This window comes from Macrotis lagotis, chromosome 7, assembly GCF_037893015.1.
Source record: "Macrotis lagotis isolate mMagLag1 chromosome 7, bilby.v1.9.chrom.fasta, whole genome shotgun sequence".
Lineage (NCBI taxonomy): Eukaryota > Metazoa > Chordata > Mammalia > Peramelemorphia > Peramelidae > Macrotis > Macrotis lagotis.
In genome coordinates this window covers 86952808-86966155 of record NC_133664.1, presented here as the reverse complement: position 1 = coordinate 86966155, position 13348 = coordinate 86952808, and the positions used below count along the sequence as shown (strand labels likewise).

The 13348-nt window shown below is 32.4% G+C and overlaps 1 protein-coding gene across 4 annotated transcripts in view; it reads left to right on the top strand.

The window, feature by feature from the left end:
* The window catches only part of UBE3C (ubiquitin protein ligase E3C), a 122789-nt gene that overhangs the window by 35873 nt on the left and 73568 nt on the right, over positions 1 to 13348 (top strand). For all 4 annotated transcript variants that reach the window (XM_074193266.1, XM_074193265.1, XM_074193264.1 and 1 more), the window contains exons 11-13: positions 2013 to 2099; positions 7655 to 7812; positions 7958 to 8190. In XM_074193266.1, the coding sequence (XP_074049367.1) occupies positions 2013 to 2099; positions 7655 to 7812; positions 7958 to 8190 (478 nt within the window). The remainder of the gene's footprint in view (positions 1 to 2012; positions 2100 to 7654; positions 7813 to 7957; positions 8191 to 13348) is intronic.

Below are 13348 nucleotides of genomic sequence, written 5' to 3'. Positions count from 1 at the left end.
CTTCTAGATTGGTTAGAAATAACCTCTAATCCTTCTTTAAGTAATTTAGCATGTCTAGTTTTTATCTTTTTTCTACTGAGATTGATTTTGAAACTGTCGTCCTACTATAATTGGGGGCTCTTTTTTATAGTCTTCTATTTTTCATAAATTTTCTTTACAGTTTTAGCCTCTCTGATTTTAGTAATAACAACAGTAAAAATGTAAACTGATGTTCACATTTCATTAGATCTGTTGCCTCATTAAATTGAATTCCCTCAATTACAAATCTTAATATATCATTCCTTCTTATGGCTATCCCCCCCATAAAGTTTTAAGTAGGAGATCGATCCAAACTTCCTGAGCATTTTGCTCTAGATTTTCTGGTATAATGGGGACACCAGTGCAGTTTGGGGGACTGTTGACATATTATTCTTTACTCTGTTTATGTAACAATATGCTATAGTCTTTTTGTGTCTATCCACTTCTCTACATTGCTCTTTGAATGATGTGTTTTACTTGAATCATACTTATATGTCATTATTAGGGGATTATTGATGTTATGGATGAAGGTTAGAGAGAAGCTTAGAGTCATTAAAATATACTTCCTATTCAGTTCTGGGCCCAGTGGAGTGTCCATCTATTGCATCTCTCCAAGGTATCTGAATCGTGAGTCAGGTTTTTTTGTCCTTTTATAGGATCATGTGTTTAGAACTAGAAGAATTCATAGTTATCATAAATTCCAATCCTTTTATTTTTAGTTGAGGAAACAGGCCTAGTGTGGTTCACTGACTTACCCAGGGTTACCCAGCTAGTAAAACGTAACTAGACCAAAGCTTTCCTAATTCCCAGTGCCATGTCAAAAATTTGTTAAAATTTGGACAGTAATTATTTTAATCTATTTTGTTACTTTGTAGTATTGTTTTGATAGTAATAATTAGAAAATCATTGAACAAGTTTATCTTGTTCCATCAAGAAATCTTTTATGATACTAATGTGTCTACAGGAGACCCCTTATTGGTGTTCATCATTTTGGGTTACAGTGAATGAAGCAAATACTTTTTTGGGGTCAACACAGTAAACTCAATAGGGCCTTGTGTTTACCATTTAGGTGGTTGTGTCACTGTAAAACATGGGGTTTGCTGTAGAATACCATTTGTAAACCAACTTATTTTTTTCCTATAAATAAATCTAGAATATTATCAATATATGTTGTAAACTGTTCTCAAAGGTTTTTTTGGAGAAGAACAAGTTATTATTATGAGTCAGTAGTTTTTCCTGTTATTATACCCTAAATGAAATTTAGGGATCTTATGAGGGCAGGGAAAATACTCTTAATGTTCTATTTGCACGTTAACTATTGAATTGATTGATTACCACTACTATTGGCAGCTAGGGTGTCAAAGTGCAAAGAGTACCTGCCCTGGAGTCAAGAAGACGTGAGTTCAAATCTAATTTGAGACACTTGACACTTACTAGCTGTGTGACCCTGATTGCCTCATATCCAGGGTCAGATCCAGTCATCCTGCTTCATATCTGGCCACTGGACCCAGCAGGCTCAGGAGGAGAAAATGAGGCTGGTGACATAGCACACAGTGTCCCGTGGCACCCCCCCCCCCCATTCCAATTCATGTGCTTGTCTTTTTCAAGAAAGGACAGACAGCAACTACTAGATTACTACTCTGATAGTTTGTCTATTCTCAGTTGCCCTCTTTATTATTTGAGATTAGTTTTATGCCAGTCATTTTAACTGAGTAAATTAAAATGGTTAAAACTACTCTGATATCCATAGAGTTCAATTCCCAGTGAGAGATATTACAATGTACTAGACATGGTGTAGTGTAGTAGTGAGAGTAGTGGTGGGTGGTGATAGTGTGACTTGTATTTTAATCCTGTCTGTAGCATTACCATTTAGCCTTTTAAAAATATTTGCTTATATTTTACATATTAAGTTTTTCAATAATAATTTAAAAATCTATTTTGTGGATGTCAAAAATTTTACTTATTTTCATTTTTTTTTTCTTTCCTCTTTTTAGGCTTCTCTACAGTTTAGCTTTTAATGCCAGGTTTCTGAGACACCTTTGGTATCTAATATCATCAATGACAACCCGGATGATTACAGGGTGTGTATTTTAAATACTTACGAAATGAGATGAATGGGGCAATCAAGTTTTGATATACAAAGTGGATGTATATGGAACAAAATTTATTGCAAGTAGGCATTTTGCTATTCATTTCAATAAATTTATAATTGGAAATAATTTTTTAATGCTTTCTATAATTTTAGATATGTACATATATCTTTTTAAAGATGGTACATATAATCTATTTTCACAGATTCATTAATAATGTGGATTTCATCTTGTTAGTTTTTCCTTTTCTCTGTTGTAAAATCTCAGAACTTTTCTTTCCCATAATTAACTTACAAAAAACACTTTAAAATTGGCAAAGTGCCTTACCAAATCTCTCTCTCTCTCTCTCTCTCTCTCTCGGCTCCCAATAACTTTATCAAGTAGTTATCAATATGATTATCCCCCCCTTTTTAGGTTTTTTTTTTTTCCCAAGGCAAATGGGGTTAAAGTGGCTTGCCCAAGCCCACACAGCTAGGTAATTATTAAGTGTCTGAGGCCAGATTTGAACCCAGGTACTCCTGACTCCAGGGCGGGTGCTTTATCCACTGTGCCACCTAGCTGCCTCTGATTATTCCCATTTTATCATATAATTAAACTGACCTGAATTTTAACCCAGATCTCTCTGACCCTACATTCCAGAACTATATATTATGCCACATTTTTTTGTGTTTACCTGAGAAGCCATATCTACAGCTAAAATTTGTTACACCGCATTTATTTAAATGACAAGTGAACAGAGTATCACTCAGTCTTAAATTCAAAGGAGCTGATTTAAAAGTATGGATCAGTGTGATCTTTACCAGACAATAGTAAACAGAAAATTCCCTGTGTAAATATAAAAGATCTATCAGTCCTAGTAGCATGCTGGTCCATTTTTTCAGTTTTCAGGAATGAAGTACAGGTATTCTCCAAGGTAACAAATTGCTGAGTTTTTTTATTTGAATTTAGTTTGAAATAGTATTTCTTCATTTATTACTTATTGGTCTTTATTTTTTAAATTATGATAATTGCTTCATCTTAGAAAATGAATTTGGAGGGAACTGAAGTATTCAAACCACAATCATAAGCTAACTTCAGAAGACCAAAGCCTAAGTTCACATCTCAAATTCCTAGATTATCAGGAGTGAAATATTCTGGTTATTGGAGGCAGTGCCACAGAAATCACTGGGGCATATTCCTTGTTGGTCCAAAATTAAAGTTATGCCAACTGTTTTATCATCTTCATGTGAACTCCATAATTGGGTGGTAGTATATTGCTCCAAAATGATATCATGAGTTTCTAAGGGGTAATATAGGGAAATTTGTTTTGCCTTTTAAGTATCTTTTGGCGTTGACCATAGATATCCCTCCTTTGATTAGACCTTTTATACAAATCTCTTTTATAAAAAAGAAATATATGTTATCACAGCTGTGAAAGGAATGTAAATTTTGGGGAAATAACTTGCTTCAAAGCACTTTGATATATATCAGTTTCCTTTGATGCTCATAATAATGCTATATGGTGGTTATGCTAGATATCATTCCTATTGTTAATAGATGAAATTATTTCATTGGTCTTGCATTAAATTAATTAGTGCTAAAATTAGAATTAGAACCCAGTGTGGCTTTGACTTCTACTTTACAATATTTTGTAGGATATCACATAAAAGACTGAATTTGTTCTCTGACCTCACTAATTGCTTTTTTCACTCCAGAGTAGTGTTAACATTCATTTGTTGAGGTTTGAAGCTGACTTTTGCCTTGAAATGAACACCTGTTGTCTGTATTCAGTGCAGCTTAATAGAGAAGGAGATTGGGAATCAGGATGGCAGGAAATTTTCACTTATCTGTTGTAGTGTCACAGCTTAGCAACAGATATTGCCTGCAACTCTGCTTGATTTTTCCTTATTTGTTAGGAACAGATGCCCCTTAGCCAGGAAGTGGAGCCATGATCTGCGAAAGAAAAATAGGATATTAATTTTATCAAATTCTTAATTAACATTGCAGTATTGCTGCACCTCCCCTCCAGCTACTCCACCCCCCCCATATTTTTTGATAGGGTTGATGTAGTTGCTAATGACAGATTGATTTTAGCTACTGTTTAATTTGTGAAGAATATTAAATTTTAAGTAAACTAGAACAAAGCTAGAGTAAACTGAATTTTGTTAATATTCTAGACAAGAATTTGCTGTGAGCACTAAATGTTTAGAGTGTGCTAAGCAATCAAATATTTCTTATAGTCTGGAAAGGGAATGAGCATTTATTTAAGCATCTCCTCTCTGTGGTCACAACTTTACAAATATCCCATTTGCTTGTCTGATTATTGTTATATTGAATTCCCTCATAAACTGTGGCTCATTATTGGTAATTAGAAGTTAATTAAAGACTTCTTGCTGTAAAAAAAAACTTTTGGGGGTCAGATAAATGATTATAGATTTAATTTGAAAGTAATTACTGAAATGTAATAACACTGTTTTAATGCAGCTTTAAGGCATTAAACCTTAAAGTTGCCCTTAGATTGTGGATACCTTGTATGTTATAGTTCTAAAAGAAAACTCTTGAGTTTTCTAGTTTTCCCTTCTTAACTCGCATGAACACTATGCTTAGACTATCCCAAAAGAGTAACTCTGTGCTATCTTTTTAAGATTTCAGAACTTACATATTTTAAAAAATGTGCACTGTAATAATTAAAATTACTTGAGCTAACAAATATGGCATTTGCATCAACAGCATTTTGGTTTGCCAGGATTTTATTATAGCTTTTCATTTTAATTTGTAACTAAATTTACAGGTTCTGAGTTTTAATTTCATTAATAGTAAGATAATAATTCTCTATGCAAGAAGGCTATTATAATAGCCAAAATAAAAAGCCGGCATAAGTGAAAGTGCTTTATAAAAAAAGATTGATTTTTGTTTTATTTTGAGTCCTTATTCTTTCCCCCATTTTTAGTCCTTTCCCTGTCCATTGAGAAAGCAGTGGAAATAAAATTGATTATAAATGTTTCTAGACATGCAAAACAAATTTCTTTATTAACTGTATTCCATGGCGAGGGAAGCAAGAAAAAGAAAGAAAGAAATAGAAGAAAATACTCTTCGGTCTTCATTCTTAATCTGTTATTTTTGTTTCTGGATTTGGATAATAGGATCATAAATACTTTGGCATTGTGTTTGTTCATTGTATTGATAAGCATTATTTAAAATCTTTCGGAGTTACTTATCTACATGTTGTTGCTTTTATATAAATAATTTCTCCTCATTCTGTTTACTTTATATCAGTTCATACAAGTCTTTGTTTTTTTAAACCAGCCCTTTCATCATTTCTTAAAACATTACAGTATTGTACCACATTCATATACCATCATCTCTTCAGCCATTCCCTAGTTAATAGGGAAATATTTTCCAAAGGCAAACTGTTTCTTAGCATTTTAATAGTAACAGTATTAGGGTTTTTGTTTATTTTTTTGTTTTTTCGACAAGAGATTTGTATATATCTTTTCAAGGTAGGGATAGATTCTGTTAATATTGTTTAAGTTTCATTGTGTGCTCTGAGAAAATAAGGTTGTGGATGCTGATCCAGTTAAAATCTTATTACTAAAGAGTGTTTGAATAAATGGTGAGACAATGTAGTGTAGTAGATTCAGGAATATTCTCTTGAGTCAGGAAAAAAACCTGGGTTCAGGTTTAGGTTTTGACATTTATTGGCTTTGTGATTTTGAACAAGTCATTGCTTTAGCAAGCTATGAATATATATTGCAGAGAATGTAATGACTAGCATGGATAGATAGAATTTTTTCACTAGTAATTGCCTACACTAGTGAAATGACAGGTCTAGTGTTTCTATTCTTATCCCCTATCTTAAATTCATGTACTTTGATCATCTATTAGTAATTGATAGATGCTGAATCATTTTTCTCCTACATCTCTGAGAAGTAACAAAGGGACTGTTAGTAAGAGCTTGAATTATTCTGAAGTTATTAGGTACAGAAATTGAAGTATAAGGTTTCATAAATGGTCTGTAATGGATTCTCTTGTATTAGATTTTAACTCCTAGAATATTCTTTTTTCCATTAGAGTAACTTATTAACTCTTATTTTTTTATTACTATTTGAGATTGATATCTTTCAAAATGAGTATTTGCATTGAAGCTTAGAAGCAGAGAAGTCAATAGAAAAGCAAAAGATATTTGTGTTTCATTAACCCCTGTCTTAGCATATAAGGAGCCTCCTTTTGACCCTTTTTGCCAGTCACATTCTCTCCTTTTAAAGTATAAATGCTTAATTGCTTCTTGTCTCCTGGAGGTTTATGAGATTGTTTAAAAAAAAAGTCAGAATTGTTTATTTTTAAGGGATCTCTACTTTAGAATCATAGAATTTCAGAGTTGGGGAGAAAGACATTAAGGTAATTTAGTTTAAGATTCTTTCTTTTATTATTTAAAAATTGAACTCCAAGAGAATTAAATAATTTCTCCAAGGTCTTACATCTATTGTAAATTCACAAATCTGCAATAGTAGAACCTCTTTATGTGACTATGGACAAATCGAAAGAAAAGGTGTTTTAACATTACCTGCTGGAGCAAAAGTGAACACAAAAAATTTATTAGAATTCTCTCTGGGACAGCTAGGTGGCGTGGTCACTGGCCCTGGAGTTAGGAGGACCTGAGTTCAAATCCAGCCTCAGACACTTAATTACCTAGCTGTGTGTCCTTGGGCAAGTCACTTAACCTTGCAACCGCCCCCCAAAAACTCCCTACAACCCTCCCCCCCAAAAAACAAAAAAGAACTCTTAAGACTAGATTTTATTAAACATGAAAAAATAATTTTTTCATTCATGTTAGGAAAGATTTTTGGAAATACCTATTGTTTTGTAATTTGCAGCTTGGTCCCTGAGACAGTTATTAAGAATCAAACATCTATTCTCATAGGAACTCCTAATCTAAAAGGTGAATATTTCTTGTGGTAGAGTGATGATGACTCTCAAATGCTATTATCTGTAAAGATTGGGGTTTCAAACCTAAGTACCTTTTAAGATTATATTGTTATAGGGGCGGCTAGGTGGCACAGTAGATAAAGCACCGGCCCTGGAGTCAGGAGTACCTGCGTTCAAATCTGATCTCAGACACTTAATAATTACCTAGCTGTGTGGCCTTGGGCAAGCCACTTAACCCCATTTGCCTTGCAAAAAAAAAACCTAAAAAAAAAAAAAGATTATATTGTTAGTTTTATTTTAAATTTTATTAATGTTAATTTCTTTGGTGGTAAGTTCTATTTTAGAATTTAAATATCTTTTGTCTCATTGATTTTGTACCTTACAAAGAAGTAAAGTTAGAAAGTATTTTGTAGAACTATGGAAAGGATTTTCTAGGATGTGTCAGAATCATTCCTACAACATCTCAATCTTCAACCTCTTTCTGAATATTTTTAATGATTTAGTTTTCTACCTCAGGAAATAATCTTTTCCATTTTTAAGACTGTTCTAATTTGTTCTGGGACATTCACCATCATTAATTTATTCATAGACTAATCTCATATGGATTGTAAATTTTCTTTTCTGTGTTCCCTCAATTCAAGGTCCATGGTACCATTGCTTCAGGTCATATCAAGAGGTTCTCCAATGTCTTTAGAAGATTCCAGTCGAATCATCCCACTCTTTTACCTTTTTAGCTCTTTGTTTAGTCATTCGCTAATTTCTATACATGATAATGAATTCTTCGGTGATCCCATAGAAGGTAAGCATTTTTAAAGTTTGCTTTTCCCTGAAGACAAAACTTGATAAATTTAGCAAATAACATGAGAGTAGTAGAGTATATCAGACATTTAACTGTTTGAAAAATGACATTAATTTTACCAAAAAAAAAGATTTTTTTTTTTTAGTTGTAGGTCAAAGACAATCATCAATGATGCCTTTCACATTACAAGAGCTAATAATATTATCACGATGCCTTCGAGATGCCTGCCTGGGAATCATCAAATTGGCTTATCCTGAAACCAAACCAGAAGTTAGGGAAGAATATATTGTAGCATTTAAAAGTGTGGGAGTAACAACAAATACTGAAATGCAACAATGTATACAAATGGAACAGAAACGATGGATTCAGTTATTCAAGGTATAGTGTGTTGTTCCTTTTAAACTAGTGAAATTTAATGGACATATAACTTTGTTTCAGTGTAATGCAAAAAAAATTGTTTTAGGATACCTTTTGGCATTCAGCAAATTTCTCAACAATCAAATAATTCATGATATTTTTCTTCTGTGTTTTTATTAGAAGATCCTTTACAGATTTTCTTTTTTCTAGTTATCACGTTTATATTGATTTGCTGTAGGACAAATGAGAGTATTAATTTGAGGTGAACTTAATGTAAATTATTTCAAAATGTCTCCAGCATATTCTTCCTTTTAACTATGGCAGGCAAGAAGCTGTAAGATACAGTGGCTTGAATATTGGCAAGAAACTACCACCACTAAGAATTTTAACTATTGGAGGGGAAAAAAGAAGAGAAAAAGGGTGCTTGACTTGCCATGAAATTTCTGCTGCAAACATATCTAGTCAGCTAAAATTGCTCATTAACAGACTGAGAGCAGAAGAAATGCATTTTCCAAATTGAATGCTAGATTTACAGTCCGTTTAATACTAGCGACCTCTCGCACACTAATGTTCAGTTCGAGTCATCAGCTGTCCCTTCAGGTCCTTTATCACTGCTTTTGTCAAGCTATCTATTTAATTGAAAGAAGTTAATTGAATGAAAATGATCAACTAAGCTTGTATTAATATTGCTAATGGAACTTTCTTCTTGGCCATGTTTGGAGAAAGATGTCATGCTAGACTTTAGGAAAGGCCCATTAATGCTTGCACTTAACCTGATGGGCTAATTAAGGAATGCTTATTCATTCTACAAGTCTACTATAGTCTCTATCCAGCCCATTCTTCCTGATTTTACAACACATTTCACTTATGAGCGTCAGCATTAGTAGAGTGAAGATAGCTGATAATGTTTTGATTGTATTGACTATATAGTATTAATGCATCACTGAATTTATAATTTGTACATATTGCTGTAATATATATTTGCACAATTTAATTAAATTACTTGTATTTTGTATTTATAAATAAACTTTAAATTTAAAGATATTCCTTGCATCTCTTTAAAGGAATACTACCTCCTTAAGAACCTAGTTTCTAAGGAGGAATAATCCATTTTGTCTGTTTAGAATTTTTAATTATTTATCTTTGTCAATTTTATTATATGTCTTGTTTTTTAGTAGTATTATAGTAACATATGTTATTTTCTTCAGTGTTTAATTTGATCCCAGGATCATGTTAATTGATATTAGTTATATCAGAAAGCATTATTTTATCCATAGTTGATTATGTGACTTCTTTTTAGGACCTAGAAATATCAGTTCAATTATGCCGTGTGTGTGTGTGTGTGTGTGTGTGTATAGTTATGGATTTTTTTTGTTAGACCGTAAAAATGCAAAATAGTTGTTTAGAATTCTTTCTTATTCTCCAGAGCCTCTTATTACCAATTGATTCACATAGTTCTTAACAACTGACATGAAAACTCATCTTCCTTTTTTTTCAAACGATTTGGATTTTGAAATTGTTATTTTGATAGCCATGGAGAATTGAATATGAATTATTCTAAAATAAAGGAAATATGTAGATTATTGTTTTGGGATAAAAACACATAGCATAAAAATGAAGATATAAGCAATCCCTTCCCCCTGACCCTACATTTCTGGGTGGGGAAAAAAATTGCACTTTTAAAAAAAGTATTCTATAGCCAGAAGAAAGTTCTAGACTTAACACCAATGCCACCTTCTATATGAAACCTTTTTTTTTGCTTCCCCAAATACTAGATCTCCCCTTACCCAGAATAACTTGTATTTTTGTTTATTTTGCATATACATTTATACATACACATGCATAGCACACACCCATGCATCAGTGTATGTTTTCTTGGGCAGGAATGTTTGTTACTTGCTGACAGACTCTGGTTTTTTTTTTTGTCTGTATCCAGTGTCTGCTTAAAATAGGTACTTAATAAATGCTTGTTGATTGACTAAAGCAAAATCTTATTTTCATCGAGCAGGATTTTTTTTTAAAGAATTCCAATTATTTATTTATTTTTAGGGGGTTTTTTTTGCAAGGCCATGGGGTTAAGTGACTTGCCCAAGGTCACACAGCTAGATAATTATTATGTGTCTAAGAACCGGATTTGAATTCAGGTCCTCCTGACTCCAGGGCCAGTGCTCTATCCACTGTTCACCTAGCTGCCCTGAATTTTAATTATTTAATGCAGGTTTCATAAAATTCCTTATTAAGATAAAAAAATTTTACTTGAATAATTTGTAATTTGAATTGATTTTCTCAAATTTTGAAGTGGGAATATCAGATTTTTAACTACCAGCTATTTTCATTTTCTAGCAACTGTGATAGACCTTCTGAAATAATTTGTGTAAGAGGTTCTGCTCACTGATAGCACAGCATTGAGTTTTAAGTGGATATGGTCATCTTTCTTTGTCAAGATAAGAATTGAGGTCAATTTGCTAAACCTTCCATTGACACTACTAAAACAGTTTACACATTTATCACATTTATAAACTCTTCCTTAAGTTTAATTTACAGCCATAATTGCTTTTACTTTATGATGAGAAAGGAAATCCTCTTTTTGATGTGCCCTTTTGTAGGCCCAAATGAGTGTCTTGCACTTAATGTTAACTTCTAAGAAATCAGTCACAGAAGCTTCTACAGTAGGATTTTCTTTCATTGCTGAAAATAGTGGGGAGGGGGTTACAGAAAGGAGTAGGTTAATGGAAATGGAATCTCAAGCCTTCAGTAAGATGATAAAAGCAGAAACGATTTTCTAGTCAAATGCTTGCTCAAAAAGAAACACCAATTTACCCTTAAATCAAGTTTTTGATTGTAAATTTTCATTATTTGCCTCCTTAGAAACTACTATTTAATTATTTGAATGCATTGTGTCTCTCCTGTAGAATGTAAAATCCCTTTGAGCAAGGACTGATTAATTTTTTGTCTTATTTCCTTAGCACCTAACAAATAGTAGGGCTAGGGACTGGACAGGTGCAGGGAAATCCCAGATGAGGAAACTCTACTGATGTAGATCAGCACCATATTGTTGTGTAGAATGTAGAGAGGTTAAATGACTTGTCAGGGGTCACATAGCTTGTGTGTGTGTGTCATACTGTGCTGTCACTCTCTAGCAAGTAGTAAGCATTTAATAAATGATTGGGTTAAATTGAAGATTTCTCTGATTCAGATAAGATTTTTTTCCCTTTAAAATATTGTCTATGAAAATATATGATTTTAATTATGCAAATTCTCTGAATTGAAGCCTGAGATGATAACACAATTTTGGTGATGCTCTATTTCAACTGCTTTCTTACATAGGGGCAGAGACAGCCCTGAGAATTTAGTGACTTTCCAAGATAGTAGTGGTGAAGAGTTGAAAATAAAATCAGGCAAAAGCAAACATTATTCATCAGAGTTTAGAATATGTTAGAGAATGGAAGGATAAAAACACCAGTTGTATAGAGCTAAAAATTGGTTATTCAAGGATGGAAATATGTCCATGTTTGAAAAAACATGTTTTTATAGTTAACTAAGCCTAAATTTCTTCTGCTGTCAGTGATTAAATGTAACTAAGATTTTTCTTTTTAGGAAGAAAAGGAAGGAAATAAACTTTCATTATATGCTAAGCAAATGCTAAATCTTTACAAATATTACCTCCTTTGATCTTTTCAGCCATTATCCACATTTCATAGTTGGGGAAAGTGAAAGAAACAAAGTTTAGGTGATTTCCCCAGGGCCATACAGCTGGTAAGTGTCTTGGGGCAGAATTTGAACTTGGGACTTCCTGACCCCGGAATGGTATTTTTCTGGCTCTCTGCATAGAAAAAATTGAGCAAATCCACACAGATACTTTGGGTGGAAGAAACAACACCTGATGTTAAATGTATTCCACACCTGTGAAAAGAATGGGGCTGTGATGAATTGTCTTTTCATGTCTCCTTGGGATTCAGTTTGTTCTTAGCTCTTTATCTTTATAACTTTACAGCATTAATTTTCAATTTTTTGCTCTTTCCATTTATATCATTAGAGTGATTATGTATATTATTTTCTTGACTCTGTTTACTTGACAAATTCATTCAAGTCTTTCCTATAAGATATTCCTAGCTACATTCCCGTTCTTCATCATTTTATCATATTTTAAAACTTAGTAAAATTCCATTAAATTCATTTATTGTATTTATTGTATAATTCTAGAATGCTTTAGAAAACAGGAGTACTAATTCACAGTCTCACCAGTAATACCTCATTTCCCACAATTCCTATTCCCATCTTTGCCAATTAAACTATGTGTTAGGTGAACCTGAAAGATTGTATTGATCTATATTATTCTTACTAGTGATGTGGAACATTTTCTTATCTAGTTGTTAAAAGGTTGTTGGTTTTTGTTTTTAAATAATTATCTGTTTCTTTCCAACTAGTTAACTGAAAAAGAATGCCTTTGTTTTATATATAGTTTTTCTTTTTTTATGTGGGTGGTGGAAAATTCTTCTCAGAGTTATTTGATCCAAAATTTATCACTTTGACCACTTTCCTTATTGGGTATGGTACATGCTTTAAATTTGTGTAGAGACTTCAAAATCTTATATTATCAGAATGATTGATTTTGTATTTTATAGTTGTCTATCCATAACAAGTTAAAAATAAACTTTCTACCTTTATTCCTAATTATATTTAAGTATTAATAAGCTTATATTCAACATTTGAATAATTTTTTATGTTCTTTAATATTCAGATCACATACATTTTGAATTTTTTTTGGAATATGACAAGTCTGTCTAGGTCTGATTTCTACATGACTTTTCCAATTTTCATAGCCGATTCTTATCAAATAGGAAGGTTTGTCTAGGTAATTTATGTTTTGAGCTTTTCTAAATATTGGACTGTCAAATTGCATTATTACTGATTAACCTTTGTCTTGTCAGTTCTAGATCTACATTTCTATTTTTTAACTATAATAAAATCTTTTTTTTTAATTGCTCCCATTTAATATAGTTTGAGGTCTGGAAAGTCTGTCTTTTTCTATCCCCTTCCCCTATTTTTCATAATTTAATACATGTATTTGGATCATACATTTTTAAAAGACTTTTAAAGAGGTAGGGGGTTTTGTTTTGTTTGTTCTTGCCAATTTGTAACAATCTGACTATTAGACGTTTAAACTATGATGGCAGCA